At 37.6% G+C, this 23,677-nt stretch overlaps 1 protein-coding gene across 5 annotated transcripts in view; it reads right to left on the reverse strand.

Annotated features, from left to right (window-relative positions):
• dnajc17 (DnaJ (Hsp40) homolog, subfamily C, member 17) overlaps positions 1–23,677 on the reverse strand; it is an 83,927-nt gene that overhangs the window by 59,428 nt on the left and 822 nt on the right. For 4 of the 5 annotated variants that reach the window (XM_088648470.1, XM_088648469.1, XM_088648467.1 and 1 more), the window contains exons 2-5: positions 7,767–7,836; positions 3,597–3,655; positions 2,283–2,370; positions 722–804 (exon numbers count right to left, since the gene is read on the reverse strand). In XM_088648470.1, the coding sequence (XP_088504596.1) occupies positions 722–804; positions 2,283–2,370; positions 3,597–3,655; positions 7,767–7,836 (300 nt within the window). Of the gene's footprint in view, positions 1–721; positions 805–2,282; positions 2,371–3,596; positions 3,656–3,792; positions 4,029–7,766; positions 7,837–23,677 lie in introns of those variants that run through there. The other variant, XM_088648468.1, reaches the window with a different exon arrangement.

The raw sequence follows: 23,677 nt of genomic DNA on the forward strand, positions 1-23,677 counted from the left end.
TGCTGGCTGTGTTTAATACAAATATCCTGTCTTCTTCAGAACCCAAAAAATATCTGCATGTAATACTTGAAATCTTTTTAAAATAATGTATTCCAAGCATTGCATAACCCTAAAACAAAAAAATGGGTATATTAAACTATACAGATTATGTGTCTTCAATACAGTGCTGATTAGTGTTATTTTAAAAGAACACTTCAAGGCTTGAATAAAACAGACATACAGTATGCACACCTAGACAAACATAAATAGCCATGTGGTCACTTTAAAGTGCAATTTGTAATTCCTAAGAAATTTTTAGTATACCGTAAAGCTAAATTCTTGTGGCAGTCCCTAATCTTTGACTTGTGAGTTAAAAGTTTTCTTAGATTTCCTAAGCTCTCAAGTCTGTTTTATGTTGTTTTATGCTTGCTATGACCACATTCAGAAACACCATACAATTGTTTCGGAATGAACTGCACGCACAGTTCAAGTATGTAAAAAACAGGATGTTAAATAAACAAAACAAAAACTTGTGTTCCTCCTTGCTGTTTCTATCTAAAAGATTCAGACACTAAATGACCTGGTGCCTTAATACTCAAATAATAATCATTGTTATTGCTGTTATTATACTGATGAAGATAAAAAAATATGATGGAATAAATAAAACAAACAGTATGCAATACTTTCAAAAATCAAAAGTAAACTGCCTTTCTAGTCACATTACTTTAATAACACTGCTCACCTCCTCTTCTAATGTACGTGTTATTTTAATTTCGTCCTCTTCGGCAGATTGAGCTTGGGCTTCCCTCTCTCGGGCCTCCAAGTCTGTGAAAATCAAGATCACTTTATTACAAGCAGGCGAGAAAGAGATTCTAGGTTCTTCATAAAATGAATCAGGAAAATATTAGGTTTTTAAGTTAAAAGATAAAAGCAGTTGACAAAATTATGCTAAACCACTGTTTCTCCTTAGAGCAGAATCCTGCCTATCCAAGTTAAAAATTAGTTGAATGTTTTTTTTTGTTTATTGTTCAAGAAATGAAAAAATAGCCCTTCACCATGCTCTTCCAATTTCTGCAGCAGAAATAAATAATCGGATTTGAAAGAATATATTGTAAACATTATTTTTTTATGGAAAACACACCACTGCAGTTTGTCTCTTACAGCATAATATGTGGAAGAGGCTTGTTTTTTTTGACAGATACATAGGATCACAGGCATAAACTGAAGATTTAAAGTAACACAAGTTACAACTTGGTCTGAAAAATAAAAATATGGATTTTATAAGGGTTTACATTTGGAACTATTATCTGAAAAGAAACTGGAAAAAAACACTTCCCTTCTTTGGGTGGTAAGCAAGAACATTAAAACATGAATAAAAGTGTGCTACATTGTCAATCTTTTGACAATCCTTCTTTATCAGACTTGAAAACACAAAGTTTACCATTCAGAATGAAAAAATGTGGAAATGACATCTGTTAATCAAATAAAATAACCTGCATCTTTCAAGTGGAAATGCAAGAATTTAGCACTGTTTGATTAGATTGTTTTGCAATGTCCTTAGCCAACTTAATAACTCATCTAAACTAAAAACCAATTACAGTTTCCACAGACATCCTGCTTCCTGATAATAGACAATAGGTAAACAATACTGCAGATTAGTTACTTTTTATTGCTATTTCCAATGACGGACAAAAATGTTCCCAGGACAGAAATTAACAGAGGGAGATTTTCTGCTATAAATCATAAGAACAGCCATAACAAGAACCATAAAAACATTTGAAAATGCCATTTCTCATTTAGAAATCTCTGAGAATGTTGACAGTCACCAAATGTTTTATATTTTATTTGAAAAGCAGATTCACCTTAGATAAGGTAATTAAGTAAAAAAAAAATTTAATTGAAAAGTACTCTGTTATATTTAACCAGCTTAACTAACATTTTAGTTGTTGCTGTTAAAAACAAAAGTAATAATTTAGAAGACGCTACTACAAAAAATGACTTGCAGAGATTATGAAAACAAATTATCAGCAGCTAAATAATTTACAACATAACTTCAGTTACATATCCCATCTGAACAACTTGGTACCAAACGGCAAAAGCATTGCTAGTAACAAAGGGATCTGAACCTGGAACCTTTTTTGAAGGCAGCCCATTGCCTTCATAGCTAAACCTCATAAATCTTGCAAATAAGTTTTTTTCCCAATATAACTATCTTCTCTGTAGAAGAGATTTAAGCATTAGGTATATTATCTGTTAACATCAAACCGACTTCTTGATATTTACAGCTTAGAAAGACACTTCACCTAGTTTAATCTTTTTTCTTTTGTCATCAAGTCTTCTGGTTCGCTCTTCAGCTTGCTTTTTCGCTTTGCGAACTTTGTCGTAAGCAGCCTGGGAAGAACATGAAGGGAAGAGTCATTTCAAAGTTAACAAACAAAGCAGTGTCGCAGATAAGCGTACTTATTTAAAAGTTAAAGAAAAAGCCATTTATAAATCCATGAGAAAACTGTAACTCTGAAAACTTTTTTTCTCCAGAAATAACATGTGCTCCACATTTTCTGAAATATACTGTTGAAATTTGTAAAATTAGTAAGAGATGCAGTATCAAAGGAATGAAAAAGGGAATGCATTCTGTTTGGGATTTAAAGAAAGCAGTGCAAATTGAGCAGTGCAATGAAATGTAATATTTAGTAGAAATTAGTATCCTTTTAATGGACAAGGACTTTAGCCTTAAAAATCTAGTGCTTTTATGTTGAAAGTAATACAGAACCAGAGAGGAATCACATTTAAAGATCACATACATTTCTTTTTTTCTCTTTCCTCTCTAATGAAGGTGAACAAATACTGTGCATTCAAATACATTAAGATATGGATAATCCAAGAATTTGTCAGTTCCAGGTGATCATTTTGAATGTTATTCTTATTGTTACATTTTTTCTCACATTTTACAAAACAGCTCTCCTACTTCTGAGTAAGATTGATAAATTTCATGCTTAACAAACTTGTGTCAGATCAGAAATTAATAACACTGATTGACAGCCAATGTTTACTTCATGGGAAGCTTTATTTGAACAACCACAGATGGGGAAAAGGAGACTTAAGTTACCACTGAACCACGGTTTTGTTTTGCTTTTTAGTAAGAACATCCTTAGAACCACATGTGCGGAACAGAATGAATGGGAAATCAAACCAGAAGGCACCAGTTTAACAGATCATTCATACTGAAGAAAACATCTTCAAATCATTACAAAGTGAAGAGTGGCACTTCTTTTCATTATGTCATCTGACATACAGTACAGGGTGTTCCTTAAAATGTAGCTGGCCTACTCAAAGACCTGTTGCTGTAAGACTGAACTTTTAGCTAGCTTCCAATAATACAGAAAACAATTTTAGTGATCAGACAAGAAGTCTGCACAACATTTTTAAAGTAGTGATCTATTCCAGAATGGGTTTTGCTTTGTCATTGTCACTGGCAGGCAGTGAAAACTCGAGGGAAATAAAGCAGAATACAAGCTACTGCACATGTTGGTTTGAAGGAAGATAAATGGAGATAATTGAGGAAATGCACAATGCAGTGCCCTTTGTGAAAATATAGGAGTGGTCTATGGCAGTCTTACCCTGGCAGCAGCATCAGTGAGGATTTCTAAAGCCTGGGACAGCTGGTGGAAGAGCTCAGCTGAAAAGAAAGCAAAGAGCACCATCAGAGCACATATACAAAAATGGAAAAAACAAACACAAAATTAAATTCACACCACATGCATATGCAGAAAAGGAATCTTTAGTCTTGATAAGAATGACAATACACTATTAAACCTGCAGGCCATGTTTTTATGTGTTCTGAAGAAAAATTGCATTTCATTAACCAAAGACCTTTCGCATCCCTTGTAGTCGAGCACTACCACAGTAGAAACTAATTTAAAATAACATTGAAGGGTGGTTCCTTGAAGACTCTGCATGACAAGAAACAAAAGTAACCCTTTCCATGACACAGACAAATTAAGAAGCGGTCATGTCCAAAAGCAAAACTTGATCAAATAAAGACAGTCAAATTAAAAGGCTTTTAAAGACGTTCAAAAGGACTTATAACAGAGTGGGTGGACAAAACGAGGCAAGACAGGGGTTAAGCAATGAACAGAAGTGTACTGTTCATCGACTCAGTGCCAAACACGGCTGATATTAATTGAGACATTTCCTGCAAAAAACGTGCTTGAAGTCTCACGCAGACTGTTTCCTCTAATGATATGCTGTGAATTTTCTCACGTAAATTCCTGATTCTTTCTGTCAAACAGTGGGGTCCGCAGAAGGGCAGAATATGTACAATGCACAGCTAACCCCCAAACCTGAACCTGCCCCTTGCCATCGCTTGGGCTTAATAACTCTGTTGAGATTTTTTTTTATATATATAATGAGCTGCAGGAATCTTAGGTTTCGCCTTTCTCCTGGCTTGGGGGAATACAGATTAATGGCGGGAATTTAGTACATGTGAGAGTAAAGTTACAGCCTCCTGTTAAGGGTTCAGAAATCTGTCGACTTTATAATGAAACATAAATAAACATGTCACGCTACTCCCAGAAATCACAGAATACCACAGAGGAATTCCAACCTGGAACTAAAGGAGTTGTACACAAAGAAGAGCAGCCTTAGCTGAAGAGAGGTGCATTTACAGGTCTGTTCACGGGCTCACTGGGATCGGGCTTTGGAGCGGAGGAAATGACAAGACTAAGACTAAGGTTCCCCGTTCCTAGTTCTACACATGCTATTCTCAATGGCAGTATCATTGACAGAAAACAGTTTGAACAAATAAGGTTTTGTTTTACTGTTAATGTTCAGTGACAGAAACCGACATCTATCTTGAACAGTAAAACATCTTCATGGCCAGTCTCTCACACTAAAGAGAAGAAATTATGAAGTCTTAGAAAAATGAACCTAGAATATTGGGATAGTGTGGATAGAGATAAAGACGTTGAAGCCATTTAGAGCTGCTCTGCACTCCTAAGGAAAGACAATGAGAAAGCACCGTAAGAGACAATGGATAAATAACTTTAGTTCAAATAACTTTCAAACTGCCAAAGTGATCCTAATTCCACTGCATCTGTCACTGCCTTTTCCTTTAGTGTGACCAGGTAGCATCCCATTCAACCAAAGAAATTCTTAACTGAATTATTGCAAAGGTTCTGGCTTCCTAAATATTTGTTTGTTGTTTCTGTTTTTCAGAGAAAAAGATCCACTTGTGGGTCTGGAGCTGTCTTCCCCCTCCCCGGCCTTCACACACATACACATATCTTCCTTGTCAGTTAATCTGGCATAATGCAAAGAGATCCAGGGACCACAGACCTCATTGGAAAACATTCTACTGATTTTCAGGGTGCATTTTTCACATTCAAATTATATTTAAATTTCCGAAACTGATTGTTTGCATGTTTCTTGGCATAAGGCCTCAGGAGAGTTTCAAAGACAGAAAAACATGCATCACCTCAGAGTGGCTACTTATGCAATTACAACCTAATATTTCTGGTTACGCGGTCCTTTGGGCTGGGGCCTTAGTCACCAGAGAATTGCTGTAGCTGGTTAAGTTGCATGTTGAAGGCCAAACAACTCATGGGGATGTGGCCGGTCTGCAACCAGAAAGGAGTTTAAGAACTTTACAAATTACAAGTACTCCAAGGCTTGGAGGGGTATCCTACATCTGTACCGATTTGTTTTAATTTATTTTTTAACTAGTATACTCCATACATTCTATAGCTAATAAAACAGAAAAGGTTTGGTAAATTTGGTCAATATACACTAGACATCTAAAGAAATATATCATTATTTATGGTGGGTAGCTGCATCAGCTGCAAAGGAACAAGAATTATGCTGAAAAGCATGGAATAAACCTATTCCCTGTTCCTTGTCATTATTTTCCTATATGTGCATGTTTTTACAAAAACAATACAGATTTTGGATATTGTTTTTGATATCATTTTAGGTAACCGATTCATGACCCATGACTGACTGAGATGCACTTGACTGACTTGAATAAACATTAAATCACCTCAGCACAAACACTACTTAGTTCATTTTACACACAGACTGGAATGCTTCCAGGCCGTAAAAAGAAAAGCTACAATGGCCAAACTGACCAGGCAGAGAGGCTACAATGAGAAAAAAACCTTGCCGAACTACTGGTTTAGTGAACACAGCCTGGCCACAGAGGGCGACACAGACAAACCTGGCAGTCCAGAGAGGACCTGCTACGCTCCCACTGCCGCTAGGGAGAAGCAGAGACAGTGTTGCACTTTCTGCTGCTCTGCAAGATATACCTGAGAGTTAGAGAGTCATTATTCCCCCCAAAATAACCAGTAAACGATCAGAATTCCCTGCGTCTCCTGAGTCAGTTTTTCCAGTCCTAATGGAGAAGGGGCCAGGAAACTCAATACAGCTAGCAGCCCTGTTTGTGATCCCCTGTTACTGCCTGAGGAAGAGCGAGGATCTAAAATATATAATTAAATAATAATAATAATAAGAAGAATACCATGCACCACAAGGGCACAGTGGTTAGCACTGTTATTCATTTCCAGAAACTACAGTAGGTGCTATCTGTGTGATGTATAGATAACATCCCCATGTTAACATGGGATTCCTCCAGGTTTCCTCTCATAGTCCAAAGACATACAGATAGGTTAATTGGGTTAATTGGCCCTGATGTGAGCATGTGTATGTGTGCCCTGCGATGATCTGGCATCCTCTCCAGGGTGTACCCTATCTTGTACCCGTTGCTTGCCGAGATAGGCTCTGGCTTCCTTGCAACCCTGAATTGGATGAAGGGGTTACGAAATGGATAGATAATAATATTAATGATTGTAAATCTCTTGCTAATTCTTAACGATTTTGAAAGACTACAATTCCTCAGTCATCCCAATAAAGCTCCTTGAATTTGTAAAAAAAATTAGTTGATTGAGTTCATGGGATGAAATGATTTAACCTGTTGATTGTCAAGCTTAATACACTTATCAGGAGAACAACACCTTAATGTCATAAGTATGATAGATTAAGCCCAGTCTTAAGTTACTTGATGTCTGGGGTGTGAATTTCTAACTTTGTAGCCAAACACAGCAGACTATGAGACATAAACGGTTTTAGGTCAATGGGGATGGGTAGGACTGTCTAATGATTGAGTGCTACACTGATCAAGCCCTAAGACATCACTTGCTGCCATTTCTGTGGGATGATCTTGATGTAACAATATTCCTGCAGTAACAATAAGACACGTCCTTGAACTTCTGGTATAAAATTTGACATCTCATACAGTACTACTTTTCCAAGTTCTGTGAGTGGAAAGGGACAAAATCCCACAAAGAGCATCTGTTCTGCAACCCAGTGAACTATGCAACACAGATGTACAGCTTACATTGTTTTCAACAGTGGGTACACAGACATACATGTACAGTATTACTAGATATTCACAATAGACTCCACATTGCTTATCCCTGATAATCACAAATATTAATCAGCATTAAATTTTCCCATATAATATATTTTCAATTGACTGTCACTATGCCTGCTACAAAAAAAACAACAACAACAATTGACATTCTCTGGATAAGAACTTAGTTGCAATTACATGTGATATTTTTCTTTTGCCGCTCATTAATCCGATTGCCTTCTCCAGCAATTGGTGAAACCATAAATGTGGTTGTTGGAAAAACCTAAAGCAAGGAAGGACAAGATTTTGTTAACAAAGGGTTAAAAGATAAACCACAAAAGCTTTGATTAATCTTTAAGTTTCTACATTTTTTTCTACTCACCTGCTTTGGGGTTATCTGGGTTCTTGTCAGGATGGCATGTCAGTGCTTTTTGTCTGTAGGCTTTCTTGATCTTCAAGAGGCAAGATAAAAGCATGGTTAATACAGAGTCCTAAAAACTCACACTGAGAAGGAGTGAAGTCTGGTACTCAAGTGGGAACGTGCCAAATTAATTCTCATCGACAATCAAATCAAATTCCCATAGAGTTTACACAGAACAGTTTCATGTAGGTATGTTCTGTGTCCTTCTACACATGCAAGCTATCATAGTGCTGTATACTGTTATTTTGCAGGGAAACGTGTTTCCCATGATCCGATTTGTAAGTGTACTCAACAGTACACAGTTTTCCTGATCAAGCACGCTAAACAAAAAATTGCTCTGATTCAGACACTTAAATCAACTGAGCTGTGGGAACAGTTCACCACCACACAGGTCTCTTTAAGGATATTGGAAAAATAGTTTCCAGCACATTCTTAACAGCAGAACCTGAAAAACAGCCAAACTTGAGGTCCCTATAAAATAAGTTAAACCTTTATTACCAAAAAGAAAAAAAGGCTGTTTTTAATGAAGCTCTTGAAAGATGATGGGTATTACTATGGGATGGGACTGAGGTTCATTATTCAGAAGAACAAAAAAAATAAGTCGGAAAACTATGGCGCCCTACCTTCTGGCAAAAGGCTTAAAAGTCCTTATGGCAGAGCTCATTCAAGCTATAACAATAAACAATTGCAGACTCCTCCATTACATTTCAAGCTTAACCTTTGTAATAAGACATGAAAAGGGAATACTGACACAGATTTTAGCTTGCAAGAGACCTCAGCTACTGAATACTGTTCTGACCTTGAACCTGAAGCTAGTAGCATGTGCCGTCTGTTCGTTTCCTGCTTTGACAAGAAAAATTGCAACTGCTCTTTTTAAATTAAATGCCTAAATGGTAAACTACTTTCTTATCTATGGAGAAAACGGAATAATAACCTAAGATAATATTTGCAAAAATGTGCAGAAGAGGTGTACAACTGCCTCTGATAGGATGCCACTGTACTTCAGACTATAGTGTGGAAAGAAACAAAAGCAATTGCTGGAAGTTTGACTCTGAGAAAATAACTGAAAAATAACTGATTTGTAAAATGCTCACGCTCCTCCACACACATTCCCTAAGAAGGCTGCCCAAGACTCTAAATATTAGTTACCATTTGCCCAAGTACCATATAATTTCATTGCCTTATTGAGGCCTTTTATTTTAATATCCTGTGGGTCCCAGCACAGGATTAACATAATATACAGTACTGCCTAGTTTAGTTTCTTTCTCCATTCTCCAATGGGTAAAGCTACTATATAAATTTATTCAGCTGTCATTATTAGCCATTTATACAGCTGGGCATTTATGGTAGCAAATCAAGTGAATTTCAGGTGTTACAAATTACAAAGCCCTAACCATGCCCCACACTTTTTTGTTATTAATTATTGATAGCTTAGTAACAGAGAAAAACATGATTCTCCTTCTCTGTTAAGCGCATAGTAAATAAGGGATAATACATTAACTTCACTCTGAAACAAGCAGTGGTCCTGATACATATTTGTACATCACTAACACACATTTGAGCCACTATGAAGCTGTGTTTGACAGAGGAAGTTGAAAACCCTCAAAGAAGACTTAAAAATGGTCTGAGGGGAGACTCCTGCCATGTTTAATGATGAAGTTGAAGAAAAAGGCTGATGAGTGAGGGCACCCAGTTCCAAAAAATGTGTGGAAGAAACTTATCCTGAGCTGAAAATGTATCCTTGCTAAGCAAGAACACAAGAATGAAGAGGAACAGAAACCAGATTTATATGGGCATATTTAAAGATGTACCATATAAAAAAATGGGTTAATGCATATACATTATATACATATGCATTATCTGCACACATACTAACCAACATTGTGCACAGATTTCAAGAAGCAACAGGGCCGATGCTCTAAAAATGTGCAACCTATTATTTTTTAAGCAGTTTCTCAATGTGTGTATTGGCCACCATGACAGTACAGAGCAGTTTGGCAGTGCAGTTTCCTGACACTTGCCTTGCTAGGTCTGAAACAAGAATCATCCTTTGGAGGTATACTTAGCAGTCTCTCTGATTAAGGCAGTATTTGCCGAATGAGAAAACTATTTTAATTACAAAAGAACCATCAACAACCCAGAATGCGTATAGTAGGCAAATGTTTGTTCCTTAATGTATGGTAATAGATCTTAAAATACATTGCTTTATGTTCAGTGTGTCTCTGATTTCAAACTTGAGAAATAAACACAAGCTTAATGATATTTTAAGGTAAAACACTAATTCTGATTTAGTGTTATTAGCCAATGATAAACAATCCCTAGGAGCAAGGCTGGTTGTAATTGTGGTTTTTGGCCTGTGGATAGCAAAACTCTCAGTCTTCGTGGTCTAGGAGACTAGTATTCTCCACCAGGTTTATTTTTAAACACACTCTTAGCAGGGATAAAGACAAATTTAATTCAAATTTCAAGGCATTATTTATTCCTGTTATTCCTATTTTTGAATTTTCAGTAATTAGGGAACAATAAAAGAGACAATAAAATGTAGTCAGGGTCTAAGAAAATATTCCCTTTGTTTTTGCCTGTAGCAATTTTGGAACCACACGGCAATCATGGTCAACTACAGCATTTTTTAAAGACGTATCTCATCTTTTCCTAAATCTAGCCAAATGTGACATACCCTGTCAGAAGAAGCCCACAACAAGAGGATAAGAAATGTATACACCTTTAAAAATTCACATAGAATAAAGAAACTGCACTCCTCTTAATTTTTTAAATGGTTAAATAAATTGTGATGAATGGGATTATAGTAATAGTGGAGATTTTACAGGGAACATCACATTATGGCAAAGGAATGCTAAAAAGAACAACATTTTTCCAAATGGTATTAATTAAACAATAATACTGTACACATCAAAGCAACTCAAAGTTCAACGCTTTCTGAACTTAAAAGTTTTTATTAGAACATTTTATTTACACCTTCAAAGATGTTTTTACTTCTTTTTCAGAATCTCAGTTACAAGTTTCCTGACACTAACATTTTAGTCTAAAAAAAGCAAAATCTGAACATACTTTCAATCGAAACACAAGGATCTCACATGCTTGGCACGTCTGGAGTTTCGTATGATACAGTACGTTTCTACACATGCCTTTTCCGTGTGTACTGATAGACGCTCTTGTATCTGTGGAATGTTCCACACGAACAGCCTCTAAGACCCTCCCGGATCAAGTCTTCCTCGCACGCTCTCGACAAGTTTAAATCGTCTCAAATGCGCCAGGCCGCAAGCTCCACTGGGACTGCCCGAGCCAGTCCTGAGACAGCCACAGCCGGGAAAAAGCAGAACAGGACATAGTTTGCTAACAGTTAACAGCAACGTGTGCCTTTATCCTTATAATCAGTTTCGACACAGTTCAGTTCCAGGGCTTTCAGAAATAAAAACATTGTTAGAGCTCCCCAGCATCGCTGACTGGTACTTAGGCACTTCCTCCAGAGACAGGTCTGACACGCAGAGTGCTGGCCCCCTGCCAGAGAACCCTGGCTCCCTCGCGCCTCCGTCTCCATCTGTTTTCAAGACAAGCCGGCCTCCTTTCCGCAGAGCCCGTCAGACTCACCTACCAGTCACCCACAGGACAGGCAAAGAGCAGTAGCACAAAAGCCCCAAGGTCACAACTCCTAGAGAAGGAAAACCCTGATTATAGGCTACAGCAGCTCGACATCAGCTTGTTCTGATTAAAAACAGCACTGTATTTTTACTTTTTCAAAACAACACATAGGAAAAATGAACATCCAGCTATTCAGCCCATCTAGTTTGCTCAGGTAGTAATAGCTCTATTGATCTGAGGAGCTCATCCAGGTGTTTTCAAGGAAGTGAACACGTTAGCTTCAACAACACTGATGGATAGCTTATTCTAAGCTCCCACGACAATTTTGTATAAAGAACTAACTAATTGAACTAATTTTCAATATTAAATTAACTACTCTAGTTTCCATTTGTTTCCTCAAGTTCACGTTTAACTGTTGGTCCTGAAGAAGCTCATTGGATTCTTTGTCAATACCTTTAAGGATTAAGAACAGCTGAATGAAGTCACCTCTTAGTTATGACTGTCCACGATTAAAGAAATGTAATTCTTCCAGCCTGTAAGTAATATACTTGGTGGCTCTTCTTCCAGAACAACAATATACTTTTAGTGATCTACAGTAAAAACGAACACTCTTAACCTCGTATCTCAATTTGTGTAATCATATCAATCTAACTTTACTGTAGGTTGTATCATTATTGATATGCAGAAAGGTTCTTCTAGGACAGACTGGTAAACTGAACTCCCAGTTGTTATTCCTAATTGATCCATTTCATTCAATTTGACAATTCAGGATATGATAAGAACCATCTCATTTTACACACAATAAACTATAGTGCCTTGAAGCATCAATACCAATGGAGAAAAATAATGCAAAAAAGCTAATTTTACTCCAACAACATAAGATTTCCCTTTTCAAATCTCAATTTAGTTTACAATTCACCTGCCAGAGTCAAATTAGCACCCCAGTACTGTATAACGGGTATTAAAATGAAAAAGAAAAGCCATGAAAATGATGTAATGTGTTTTTCTAACCAAGAGGTGACCTGGAAATTGTGGCTTTTTAACTGCATGTTTTCGGTACTGATGCAAGCTTGAGAGCAAGCCAGATGGATAACGATCTTTCTGTACCACTGACCATGGGTACAGAAAAAAAGAGGAATAAAACAGCAGGAAAGAACACAAATATTTATTTGTGGTACAGAGCCCTGCTGCGCTATTGCTCTAATTGACCAGGAACATCCCTGCTGGGAAGTCTCAAACACAGGCCTGATGTTAGCCGGCAGTAGATTAGAGAGGCTGAGCCATGCGGTATGTCCACACACTGCCTTTTCTACCACCTGTCTAGCTGTCCAGTGGGCACCACCTTAATGGATGGACACAACACTGGCTGTAAAGTTAATAGATTTTGCTCTAAGTTGACTATAAGACCGTGATACAGTATATGGTACTGTAAAACAAGACGTTTTTCTTTTTAATATACTTAATTTTAGGAAGGTAGCCGTACCTTCTTAATCTTACACTTATATTAACTGTCAAAGCTGCAAAATGAATAACCCTCCTTCTATATGCATTTCTGAAACAGTGTGGGTCATTTCTAATTATGCAGTTGCAGACATAAGTATTGTCTTCCTTGACTTAAAAACAAAGATATTCATTTCAGAAATACTGTTCATGAAAGTGTATACTGAGAGGCATAAAAAGTGCTCTTAAATGTAACACTAGTTACATTTTTAATTATCATGGTAACAATATTAATTGTGAAATGACTGATTTCAGAAAAAGGATTTTAACTTTCCAGGGTCATTAAAACTCGCAGTGCATTTCTTGAAAAGAGAATCACGGTTTCCTAATAATCCACATCTATGGATTTACTTAATCACTCTGTTCTCCCCAAAAAGAGGTAGCTGATGTGGGTTGAGCATACTGTACCCTTGAGCTGTTGCATCATCCAGGTGGAGGAGAGGTGGTGGATGACCTGTAAAGTGCTTTTAGTGGAGTGTCCTGAAAAGCATTTTCTTAATTTTGTTTATTATTATTATGACAACTCTACATACTAAAGGTTTCAATCAAAAACTTTTCTCATTAACAGAAGGGCTGCAGTAGTAAGGGTCTAGGAAAAGACAAAAAACAAATAATGCAGGGGTGTGCATTCCTGATCCTCAAGGCCGGCATGTCTGCAGATTGTAAGGGTCTCATTAAAGCAGTATCACCTGATCAACTAGGAGAAATTATTAAATTGGTCCAGTTTAGCCTTTAAGCAGCTGGTTTAGCTCACTGAGCACAGAGTTGGAGTGAAAACTCACGGACACACTGGCTGTCTAATTATTGCCTCTGGATTAGTGTCACAACTGAAAGTCATGTTTTACAACATTACAACAAATAACAGCCAAATGAATGGTGTGCAGCAGTTCAGAACTTACAGTACATGTATGTGATGAAGAAGTGATGCAGGATTTAAGAACCTCATACAAACATTTTCAGTTACTGCTTATGTCCTTAGAGCTGAAACCCAACTTGGCAGGTACAGAACACAAAGCAAGACTGCTCCCTGAACGCATATCCATCAAGAAATAAATAATTTAGTCAAACTTAGTCAAGATAAGGTGAATCTGGTTACAGAGTAGAGCAGGTGTCTTAATCAGTCCTAGTATAAGCAGTGTAAAAGGACCTTATATGTAAAAGTACACAAAAACTTCATCTAACAAGTTAAAAAAACAGTGATATATAAAAAAGAAAGAAGTATAGAGTATGGAAACGTACTTATAGTTTCACGTGTAACATGTCAGAAAAGAGGAATCAAAAAGAATCCAGGACTCCAGGAAAAGAAGTAAGGGAGAGCAGTCTATTTTCAAGACCTGTAGTGTGGTTTGATATGCGGCGCTTGGAACAGCTAAACCGACTAAAACTTATTATATATATCATAAAGTATAGTAGGATCTCCCAGACAGATTGTTGGGAGCTATCTGTAGGAATGTTTTGGAACTTTGCAAAATGAAGCAGGAATTTCCTGTGGGAAATTATTTTTTAAAAACTGTGGGGCATTTGTCTTCTGGACGACTCATATACACATATAGGTTGTGTTTTTTTTTCGTTTTACTGCGTTGCCCTCCAGGTCTCTCAGGAAATTGTTCTGAGACCAGCAAAAAACATGACAATAAACATGTGATTGGAACCATGTGTGCCAGGGCTTGGAAAGGTGCTTTCTCAGTTTTTTACAAGCTCAAAATGGACCATTATTTACAGCTTTGGGAGCAACAGAATTCAAAAGTCATCACAGAAAACTAAGAAAAGGAAAAAAAAACTCTGTGATAATTAGACTTCAGTTTTTGGATGCGTGCAAGGAGCTAATACATAGCTGCTCTTATAAGTGTGACCATATAAGAGTGTATAAGGTCACTGGGGGAGTCATTGGACTGGGTGGTGTACAAAGCTAAGACCTGCTTCTTTCATGCTATTCCTGAAAATACTAAACACTTTTTGTTGCAAAAGCACATATTTAGACAATTTAGAATAGTATATCAAACAATCAGTCAAATAGGTTTTAGGACACAGCACTAACTAGCTGGAGAAAAGTGTTTTAAGGTTTAATACAAACAGCAACAATGGAATGAGTGTGAATTAAATCAACGACTCAGAATCCCTGTTATTTAGCTCTTACCCCAGTATGTTCAGGACTTATTTAATGAAAGAATGGTTAATGTCAGGGCCTTTGAGGAAGAGGAACAAGAATGTTCAGACAGAACAAACACTAGAAAATGGTTATGTGGTAAAGAACATGTTTAATCATGATTGATTGCACACTGAACATAGTAACAAAATAATAATAATAATGATAAAAATAATTCCTTACACTTATATAGTGCTTTTCTGGACACTCCACTCCAAGCGCTTTACAGGTAATGGGGACTCCCCTCCACCACCACCAATGTGCAGCCCCACCTGGATGATGTAACAGCAGCCATAGTGCGCCAGTGCTCTCACCACACAACAGCTATTAGTGTGGAGGGGGACAGAGTAATGAAGCCAATTCATAGATGAGGATTATTAGGAGACCATGGTTGGTAAAGGCCAGGGGGAAATTTGGCCAGGATTTGTAATGACCACAGAGAATCAAGACCTCGGTTTTACATCTCATCTTTACGGGACTTTTTTACAGTATAGTGTTCCCATTGCTATACTGGGGCATAGGACCCACACAGACCACAGGGTGAGCACCCTCTACTGGCCCCACTAACACCTCTTCCAGCAGCAACCTTAGTTTTTCCCCAAGAGGTCTCCCATCCAGGTACTGACCAGGCTCACACCTGATTAGCTTCAGTGGACTGCCAGTGGTGAGCTGCAGGTTGATATAGCTACTGACATTAACATGTGTCAGGGAGCCAAAGCAGTTTTTTTTAATACAGTAACAAGCATGATTTTACATTTAAAAACAGTTATCACTATACCCTATGAGAATTAATGACTCACAAGTTCCCCAAAGAATGCAAAACTATGCAAAGGAATCCCCAATGTATATACATGACCATACAAGGGCACCCGTGCGGGATAAGCGGTGGTGATGTGCCATCGTGCAGCTGAGCACCTCATCTACGGAGAAGAAGCTCTTGTGGTTCCCAGAAGAGTATAAGCGTACACATAAACACACACCTCCCTCAGGCATTTCTGTCCTGCAGTAATAACTTACTGCAGTGGATCTGCTTAGAAAACTCAGGACCGCTTGGCCACCCGCTGCTTGATATACTTTATTGCCTTCCTACATCTTTTTCTCATTACGACAGTCTGTGTTCGTTATTACTGCTGACGACTTACTAAAAAATTGCCTGTGCGGGTGGCTACGCGTCCCTCTGAGAGCCCATCTTCTGCAATTACCCAGACTTGGCATTTACAGGAAAAAAAAAAAGAATGAAATTACAGTTTACGGAATGCAATATGAGTTCACTTGCCTGACAGAACCATTTGTCAAGACAGTCATACAGTGGTAGGAGTAAGACTGGTAAGTAGTGGGGAAATGGCTTTTTTTCTGCGGTTTTTACTGTAGTTGGTGTTTCTGGACACTGCAGGAGACCTCGATTTTAACCACAAGGAGTTAACAAGGGACTGTATTCCCTCCCATTTAAGAGCAGTCTATTAGCTCCTGCTGTTTCTGTTCCGGTGAACAAGACCTCAAGACTAACAGCGCTGTGATGTGTTTCCCTCATATTTTCAAACAAAATGTCTCAAAATATTTTTTAAAGAATGAAAAAATATGGAACTTGAAATATACAAAGCCCCCGACACCATTGAATACTAATGTAGAATGCAGCCTCAGAGAAAAATAACCCATCCTGCAGTGTGGACTTGAGGACTAGACATTAGGTAAAACATGTTTTTCTCTGAAAAGAAGAGAAATTCAACGGAACACGGCATAAGCCAGAGTACTACTTGCGTGAATATAAAATATTAAGTTTCCGCCAGCTCAAGGGAGCACAAACTAATGGTTAAGGCCCTGGATCCATTACCAGATGTTTATGAGTTCAGGAGCCCCATGTGGACATTGCTGTTGTATTCTTTAGCAAGGTATGACTGTTCCAGTCAGCTGTATAAATGGGTACTAGCATTGCTGGAGGGTAAACCTGATATAGACATGTATCCTTATACACACACTGGGATTAGTTCCAGCCCAATGAGTCAGTAGGCTCGTGAAGGACTTTAACTTATATCCCCTGGTCTCACATTTGGCTCTAAATGCTCAATTCTTAGCTACCTGTTGCGCACTGAAATTTCAAATAAATAATTTAAATAATGGAGTCAATTAATTAATTACAAGCCTGGATAAAACAGAAAACTAATGGCCCCAGAACCCTCACGGACCACACTGTTGGCTGATGCCAGCCTGAGCCTTTTTGTTATGTGAACTGGAATAACATCAGCATTTAGCTCATCAACTCACAGATACAGCATGCCTCAGAGTCCCTGAAATTCACATGATGTTAATGAGAATCATGTGAGAGGTAACAATTAGCACCATGCCAAGCCATTAAAAAAAGATTTTTACAAGCTCTGGAGCAGGCCAAATGCAGTCCTAAAACACCTTTCATCTTGCAACAAACCAACCCTGGCAGGGCTCCTGGGCTTTCCAATTTCCGAATGCATGTCCCCTTTCCTGGGCTCACAAAAACCAACCAAAGATGCTGGTGCTGCTAATCTGTTGACATCTTTGTTTAAACCACACTGTTCCCAAATCCGTCCTCCGCAAACCTACTGTGTCTAGAGACAATTATTATCAAACTGAACTATCAAAGACCTCACAGAACTTGGCTTAAACCAAATGTACTTTTTGGCCAACCACAAACTTCCACAGCAAATTTTGGGATGACCCCCACCCTCCACCCCATCTTTGTAATTCAGTAAATACATGACCTTCTTTCCTCAATTTCACTGCAATGTTAATTGGATTCCGGTCTCTGCTCTCAGAATTCTGACATGTTGGCAAGGTCAGGAGGCAAGTGAATGGGCTACAGCCCTTTTTTTTCCAGACCACATTACTTATTGGGTGGAAAGGACAATGGATCTTTTTTCTGTCCCAGAGTCCAAATGTAAAATACGTGCATTACTCCAATAAACACAGAGCCTATACTGTTTTGTCATATGAGCTCTGGCCAGTAATCATTTGTAAAACCGTGATTTTCCTATATACTAACCACAATTTGGTAATAACATAAGGAGAGAATTATCAGACATTTAAATTTTACAGGCAGTGAGTTTCTGAACTGGTCTGTATTTATGATGATTCCCAATGTGATTATTGTAATTGTGCGTGACTCGGGATGTGGAACAGTGTTTATTTCAGAAGGGAGCTTTCAGGCCCAAGTTCTCTAGAAACAAAATTCACCAGGACCTACTTGAGAGCACATGAAGGTGAAATAATGCAGTGTAGCCTCTGCAACACCCTGATCTTTCTTTTTCTATTGATAAATATGCGGCTGTTTTGTTCAGCAATAAAGAATGTGCATTGATAACGTTTGTGAAAGAGGAAAAAAACATCCAAAGCTGTGGATTATATAGCTGTGGCAACATAGCTAGTACCTGCCTAGAATAGCTAAATTACAACTAAATTACACATTTTTAATATATACAGCAACTGAGTCTTCTGATTGGTATACAGAGTCATGGTGTAAAATGACAGCAGTAAGGAAGCTGCTTGCAAAACTTTTCAGGTTTAAAACTTAAAAAACTGATTCACACTATTAACTATTAAAACTAATCAAAGACTTTAATATATGAACAGACTTAATGCACTGAGGACACCATAATGGTGGCCCTGGGTTCAATTCCAGACCTGGGGTACTGTCTGAATGGCGTTTGTATGTTCTCCCTGTGTTTGCGTGGGTTTTCTCTAGTTGCTCCCACAGTCCAAAAACATACTCACAGACCCGTAAAATGGCTTTTGGGAAACTGACCCTGATGTAAGTGTGTGAGTGTCCATGTTTGTGCTTGTCTGCCCTGCGATGGACTGGCATCCCATCCAAGGCGTATCCTGCCTTCCACCCACTGCTTGCCAGGATAGGCTCTGGCTCCCCCACAGCCCTGAATTGGAAGAATTGGACAGAAAATGAATGTATGGATGAATGAAGGCACTTAATAATGAGCTGCATATAAAGCTATATGGAACAAGTATATTGAATAAAGCCTACAGTGACTTTTTGGGGATGACAGTAGCAGAACACTGGCTCTAGACCACTGAGCCTGGATCACGGTCCTATACAAGTGCCTCCAATGGTGTATTGATCTAACACTCCTGCTCTTATAAACAGTGCAAAATGTTTAATGACCAAAAGTCATTAGTTCCTCAGTTTAACATCTCATCTAAAGGACAGCAGCTCTTACAGGACAGACTGCCAGGTCAAATAATAATTTTATCAAACAGCCTTTGTCCTTTTTCTCCCACATACTGTAGCTAGGCACCATGTACAGAGATTCTTAAACTGACAAAAATCTGTCTGACGTTTGATAAAACTGTGGCTCCTTTAAACAAAATTGAATTATATTTCAAATATCATGATATGTTTGCACTCTACGAATGACAAGGTGACAAGGTTCTTTGATGCCATGCCCAGATACTGTGCCACAGCATACCAAAATAAATCAAGTACTTAGTCACACTGGTTGATTTTAACTCTAGTCTAAAAACGTAACTTTTTCAGAAAGGCTCTTGTATGATTAACTGCTGTATCTTCTTTGTTTCCTTTGCTCTGGGATTTTCTAAAAATGTAATGTGTAAAGTGCTATAAAGTAAACTAAAGGCTACATAAAAGAAGGTTTGAAAATCTGCTAAGCACACCAAAAGAAAACAAAATCTTCAATACATCAAAGCTCTTTTTATAAAGTGAGTAGGTGTCTCTAAAAATGCAGAAACCTTCTTTAAGTCAACACCCTTCCTACAGTAAACCCCAGGTTTAATGGATTGCACATTCACTGCCTTCGGATTTAATGGACAAAATCGGAATTTTCTCTGTAAAATCAGAAATACTGGCCTTTCCCAGCAATTACAATGAAATGCACAAATGGTAAATCAAGGTAAAAATAAACACATTGCCCAAGATATAATTCTATAGGTTTAAAATCTAGAAAAATGAATGGTACCCTAGAGCAGTATTTCAATAGCTTCCAATTGTGTTTTGTATGCTTATGCAAATTTTATACAGTATATTTAAGACATTCATCATATTTATACGTATAATATAGTATATAAGTATATATACGTATAAGGCACAGGAACATTCATTGACTGTGTTGTACACAATTGTTATAACATAAGTAAAAAATACAGAAAGCATATATGTATTACAAATAGTGATATAAACCAAGGATTTACTGCACTGTAAAAATGTACAATATTGTGCACTATAGTGCCACCTAATGGAATTAACCTTGCCAATGGTTTCTTTTCTTCTTAAATGTACTTATAATGTACACTATATTATTCCCACCTTCTTTAACCCACATCGACAGCTGAAAGTCTTTACATATCCAGAAAAACAAATGTGCTATGACGGATTAAGATCTAGATTGTAGCCCCTTGTTGCTTTTCAATAGGCCACGTTGTAGTTTATTGACTTAAAACTTTGAATATTGAGACATTCTTGTTGGTAGGTGCAGTTTTCTGTAAATCAAAGCAGTATAACTAAAGCTCATACATAGGGGAAGATACATTGTTGATCAAGCTGTTTATCTGGACATTCTATAGTACCTACAATATTGATAATTCTGCATTTAATGTAATTAAGATTAGTAAAAGTGAATGAAACAATGAACTTTAAAGTACACAAACTGCTCTTAAGCATTACAATTTATTTACAATTTTTCATCTTAAATATAAACATAGAACCTTTTAGCATGATTATTTTAGTTTAAAACTAGTTTTCTCTATTCCAGTTACTGTCCCTTTAACAGCTCAGATGAAAATGACTTCTGCACTCCCTTTTCCATATGCAATTAATCAAGGTTCTGCGCATATGAACACTCCGAGATAATGGTTACAGTGTACTCTTTAGACCTCCTTGCTCATGAGATACCTTACGGCATAACAGTTCTACCTAGTTTTGCCCAACATTTTTTGCAAAAGGTGACTTCAGTGCCACTTTATAGCTCCTGGAAGAGCAGTTTGCTCATTCTCTGAAATGTGAGATAAAAACATTGGCCCACTCCATCTTCTGTGATTAAACTAAGGGAAAATCATTTGAGAGTGATAACAGGAGCAAATGCTTTAGACAAAGGGTTGTGGAAGTCTGGAATAAGTTAACTGGCCATATTGCTGAGGCTGATACCCCACAGTAGATAGTTACATCCAAATAAACTAGTTTGGCCCCTTCTAAGCTGTAACCTTTCTTATATTCTTCTGAACCCAGGACAAATCACATCATTGCTAACTGTTTTCATACATTGTAGCCAAATCCCTTCACTTCCATTCTATTCCCACTCTGCGAGAAGAGCATCAGGTTAACGTTAGAAATTAAGAATATAAGTGAAATATTTTGCATAGTAATATACAGAACCAGTCAAAGGTTTGAGTACACCTGCTTGAAACCACGTGTTTCATGATTATCTGTGCTTTAAACTGTATAAACTTGTCTATAAAGACTTAATATTTAATTACATGATATATGTACTTATAATCTTAAATGAACTGCATTGAAAATGTTAATTTTTCAATTTCAATACAATTAACACCCAAAGCAAAAAGATTTCAGTCTGAAGCCCTGGTTAGTTAGAAATGTGTATGACATGGTGTTAGAACACTTAAAGAAGTTTAAAATGGTCTTTTTCAGATGTTCTCACAGTTAACTAGCATGTTACCTCATTTACCTTTTGTCACCAATTACTGGTTAACAGGTGAGGGTCCACAATTACTATAAATATAGGGAGCATGGGCAAAAGTTTGTAATTCCTGAATAAACATGGCATAATTTGCTCAGTTAAGCAAGGAAAAAAAGTCTATAATTACTTTGAGAAATGAAGGTCAATCTTTAAGACAAATTGCAAGAACTTTGCAAGTATCGGTTACTGCTGTGGCCAAGACTATCAAACGATATGAAGACACTGGCACTCAGAAGGACCGAAAAAGGTCCGGCAGGCCAAAGGTGACCTCAGAATCAGAAAATACATTTACTAGGGTCACAAGTCTGAGAAACCGGCGACTAACTGCCCCTGAAATATAAGCTGAGCACTCGAAGTACAGATGTTTTAACATCAACTGTTCAGAGGAACATTTGACTGGTACTGTATTGCTATAAAATATAATCATGTATGTGTTAATACATACATTAATAACACACACAGTATGTTATTTAATTATATACTATAAATATGGCATCAACAAATAACATTTTAGAGATATTCAGGCATACACTCATTAAATTCAAGCTGCAGATCTAGTACACACTCAGGCTGTCTGGATTGGATACAGTACTCAGAGGACCATAAGCAATGGTAGGAGTCAGGGGTGGAATGTACATCTAGGTAAACAAAACTTGGGGACGAACAGCTTTTATATGATGCAATTTATTTTCAGCTTCTCAGAAGATGTTTTCTTTTTGCATCCTTTTGTCAAATAAAACAAAACAGAAAAACACAGGCTTGTTACAGCAGCTGCAGATTAGCTTCAGGCTATATCCTGGGAAGAAAACATTACATGTGTGGTGCAGTAGCAACAAGGCCGGAACAACACAGCATCTACTAAGACAGCTCTGGCTGCATCAGGAGATCAAGAAGAACATAACACAGGATGATAGTGCCTCTTAGTGGTGAAAACAAACTAGTAGAGAAGACAAAGGTCTCCAGAAGTTCTCAATAAGGTGGCATGAAGGGCACAGTGGTTAGCACTGCTGCCTTGCTGTGGTGGAGCCCTAGGCCCTGACTGTTTATTTGTGTCTGTGAGTGCCCTGCGATGGACTGGCATCCTGTCCAGGATGTACCTCTCCATGTGCCCAAAGCTTACCAGAACAGGTTCCAGCTCCCCTGCAACCCTGAATTGGATGAAGCATTTAGAAAATGGATGGATGGATGGATGGATGGATATTCTCCATATTTTTTTCACTAGGATACAAATTTTCAAGAAAAAAAACCCCTCAGTAAAAGCCTAGATTTCTACACAAAATCACAGCAAAATAAACTGTGTAAATAAGGATGGTGGGCAGCATAGCAGAATGGAGCATTTTCCTAACAGCCTGCCTAACAGCTCTTGGGCACTGGGATGGATTCAGACCAGGAGAACATTCTGTGTGTAGTTTCATGCTCATCATGTGGTTGAATGGGTTCTCTGCAATTTCTCAAGTTTTCTTACACAGTCCCAAAACAACGCAGTATAGGTTAAATGTCACCTCTAAATTTTAAGCCCTTCGTAATGTGTGAATGAATGCATATGCGCTCTGAGATGAACTAGCATCTCATCCAGAGTGTATCATACTGTGTGCCCAATGTTTGCCTGAACTCCAGTTCACTACAAAGCTTTCTTTTGGACTAAATCTTTATTGAACATAGAGGGGTATTTGAATGTAGTGCTAACATTAGTACAAAAAAATTAATGCATTCTTAGAACAGATCCACTTTGTGAAAAAAACTTGATTTTACATAAATTGGAATTGCAGAAATGGTGTTTGACAATGTTTCTTTCAAGACTGTTTTACTTGTAGTGGCAGAAAACGATTTCAGTTGTAGTAGCAGTCCTGTGCCAAAATACATTGTGGAACCGCAAGTAGTAGTAGTAGTAGTAGTAGTAAATACTGTAATAATAATGTTGTTAGTATTTATTTTTC

Source organism: Lepisosteus platostomus, chromosome 10 (genome assembly GCF_059453375.1).
Source record: "Lepisosteus platostomus isolate fLepPlt1 chromosome 10, fLepPlt1.hap1, whole genome shotgun sequence".
NCBI lineage: Eukaryota > Metazoa > Chordata > Actinopteri > Semionotiformes > Lepisosteidae > Lepisosteus > Lepisosteus platostomus.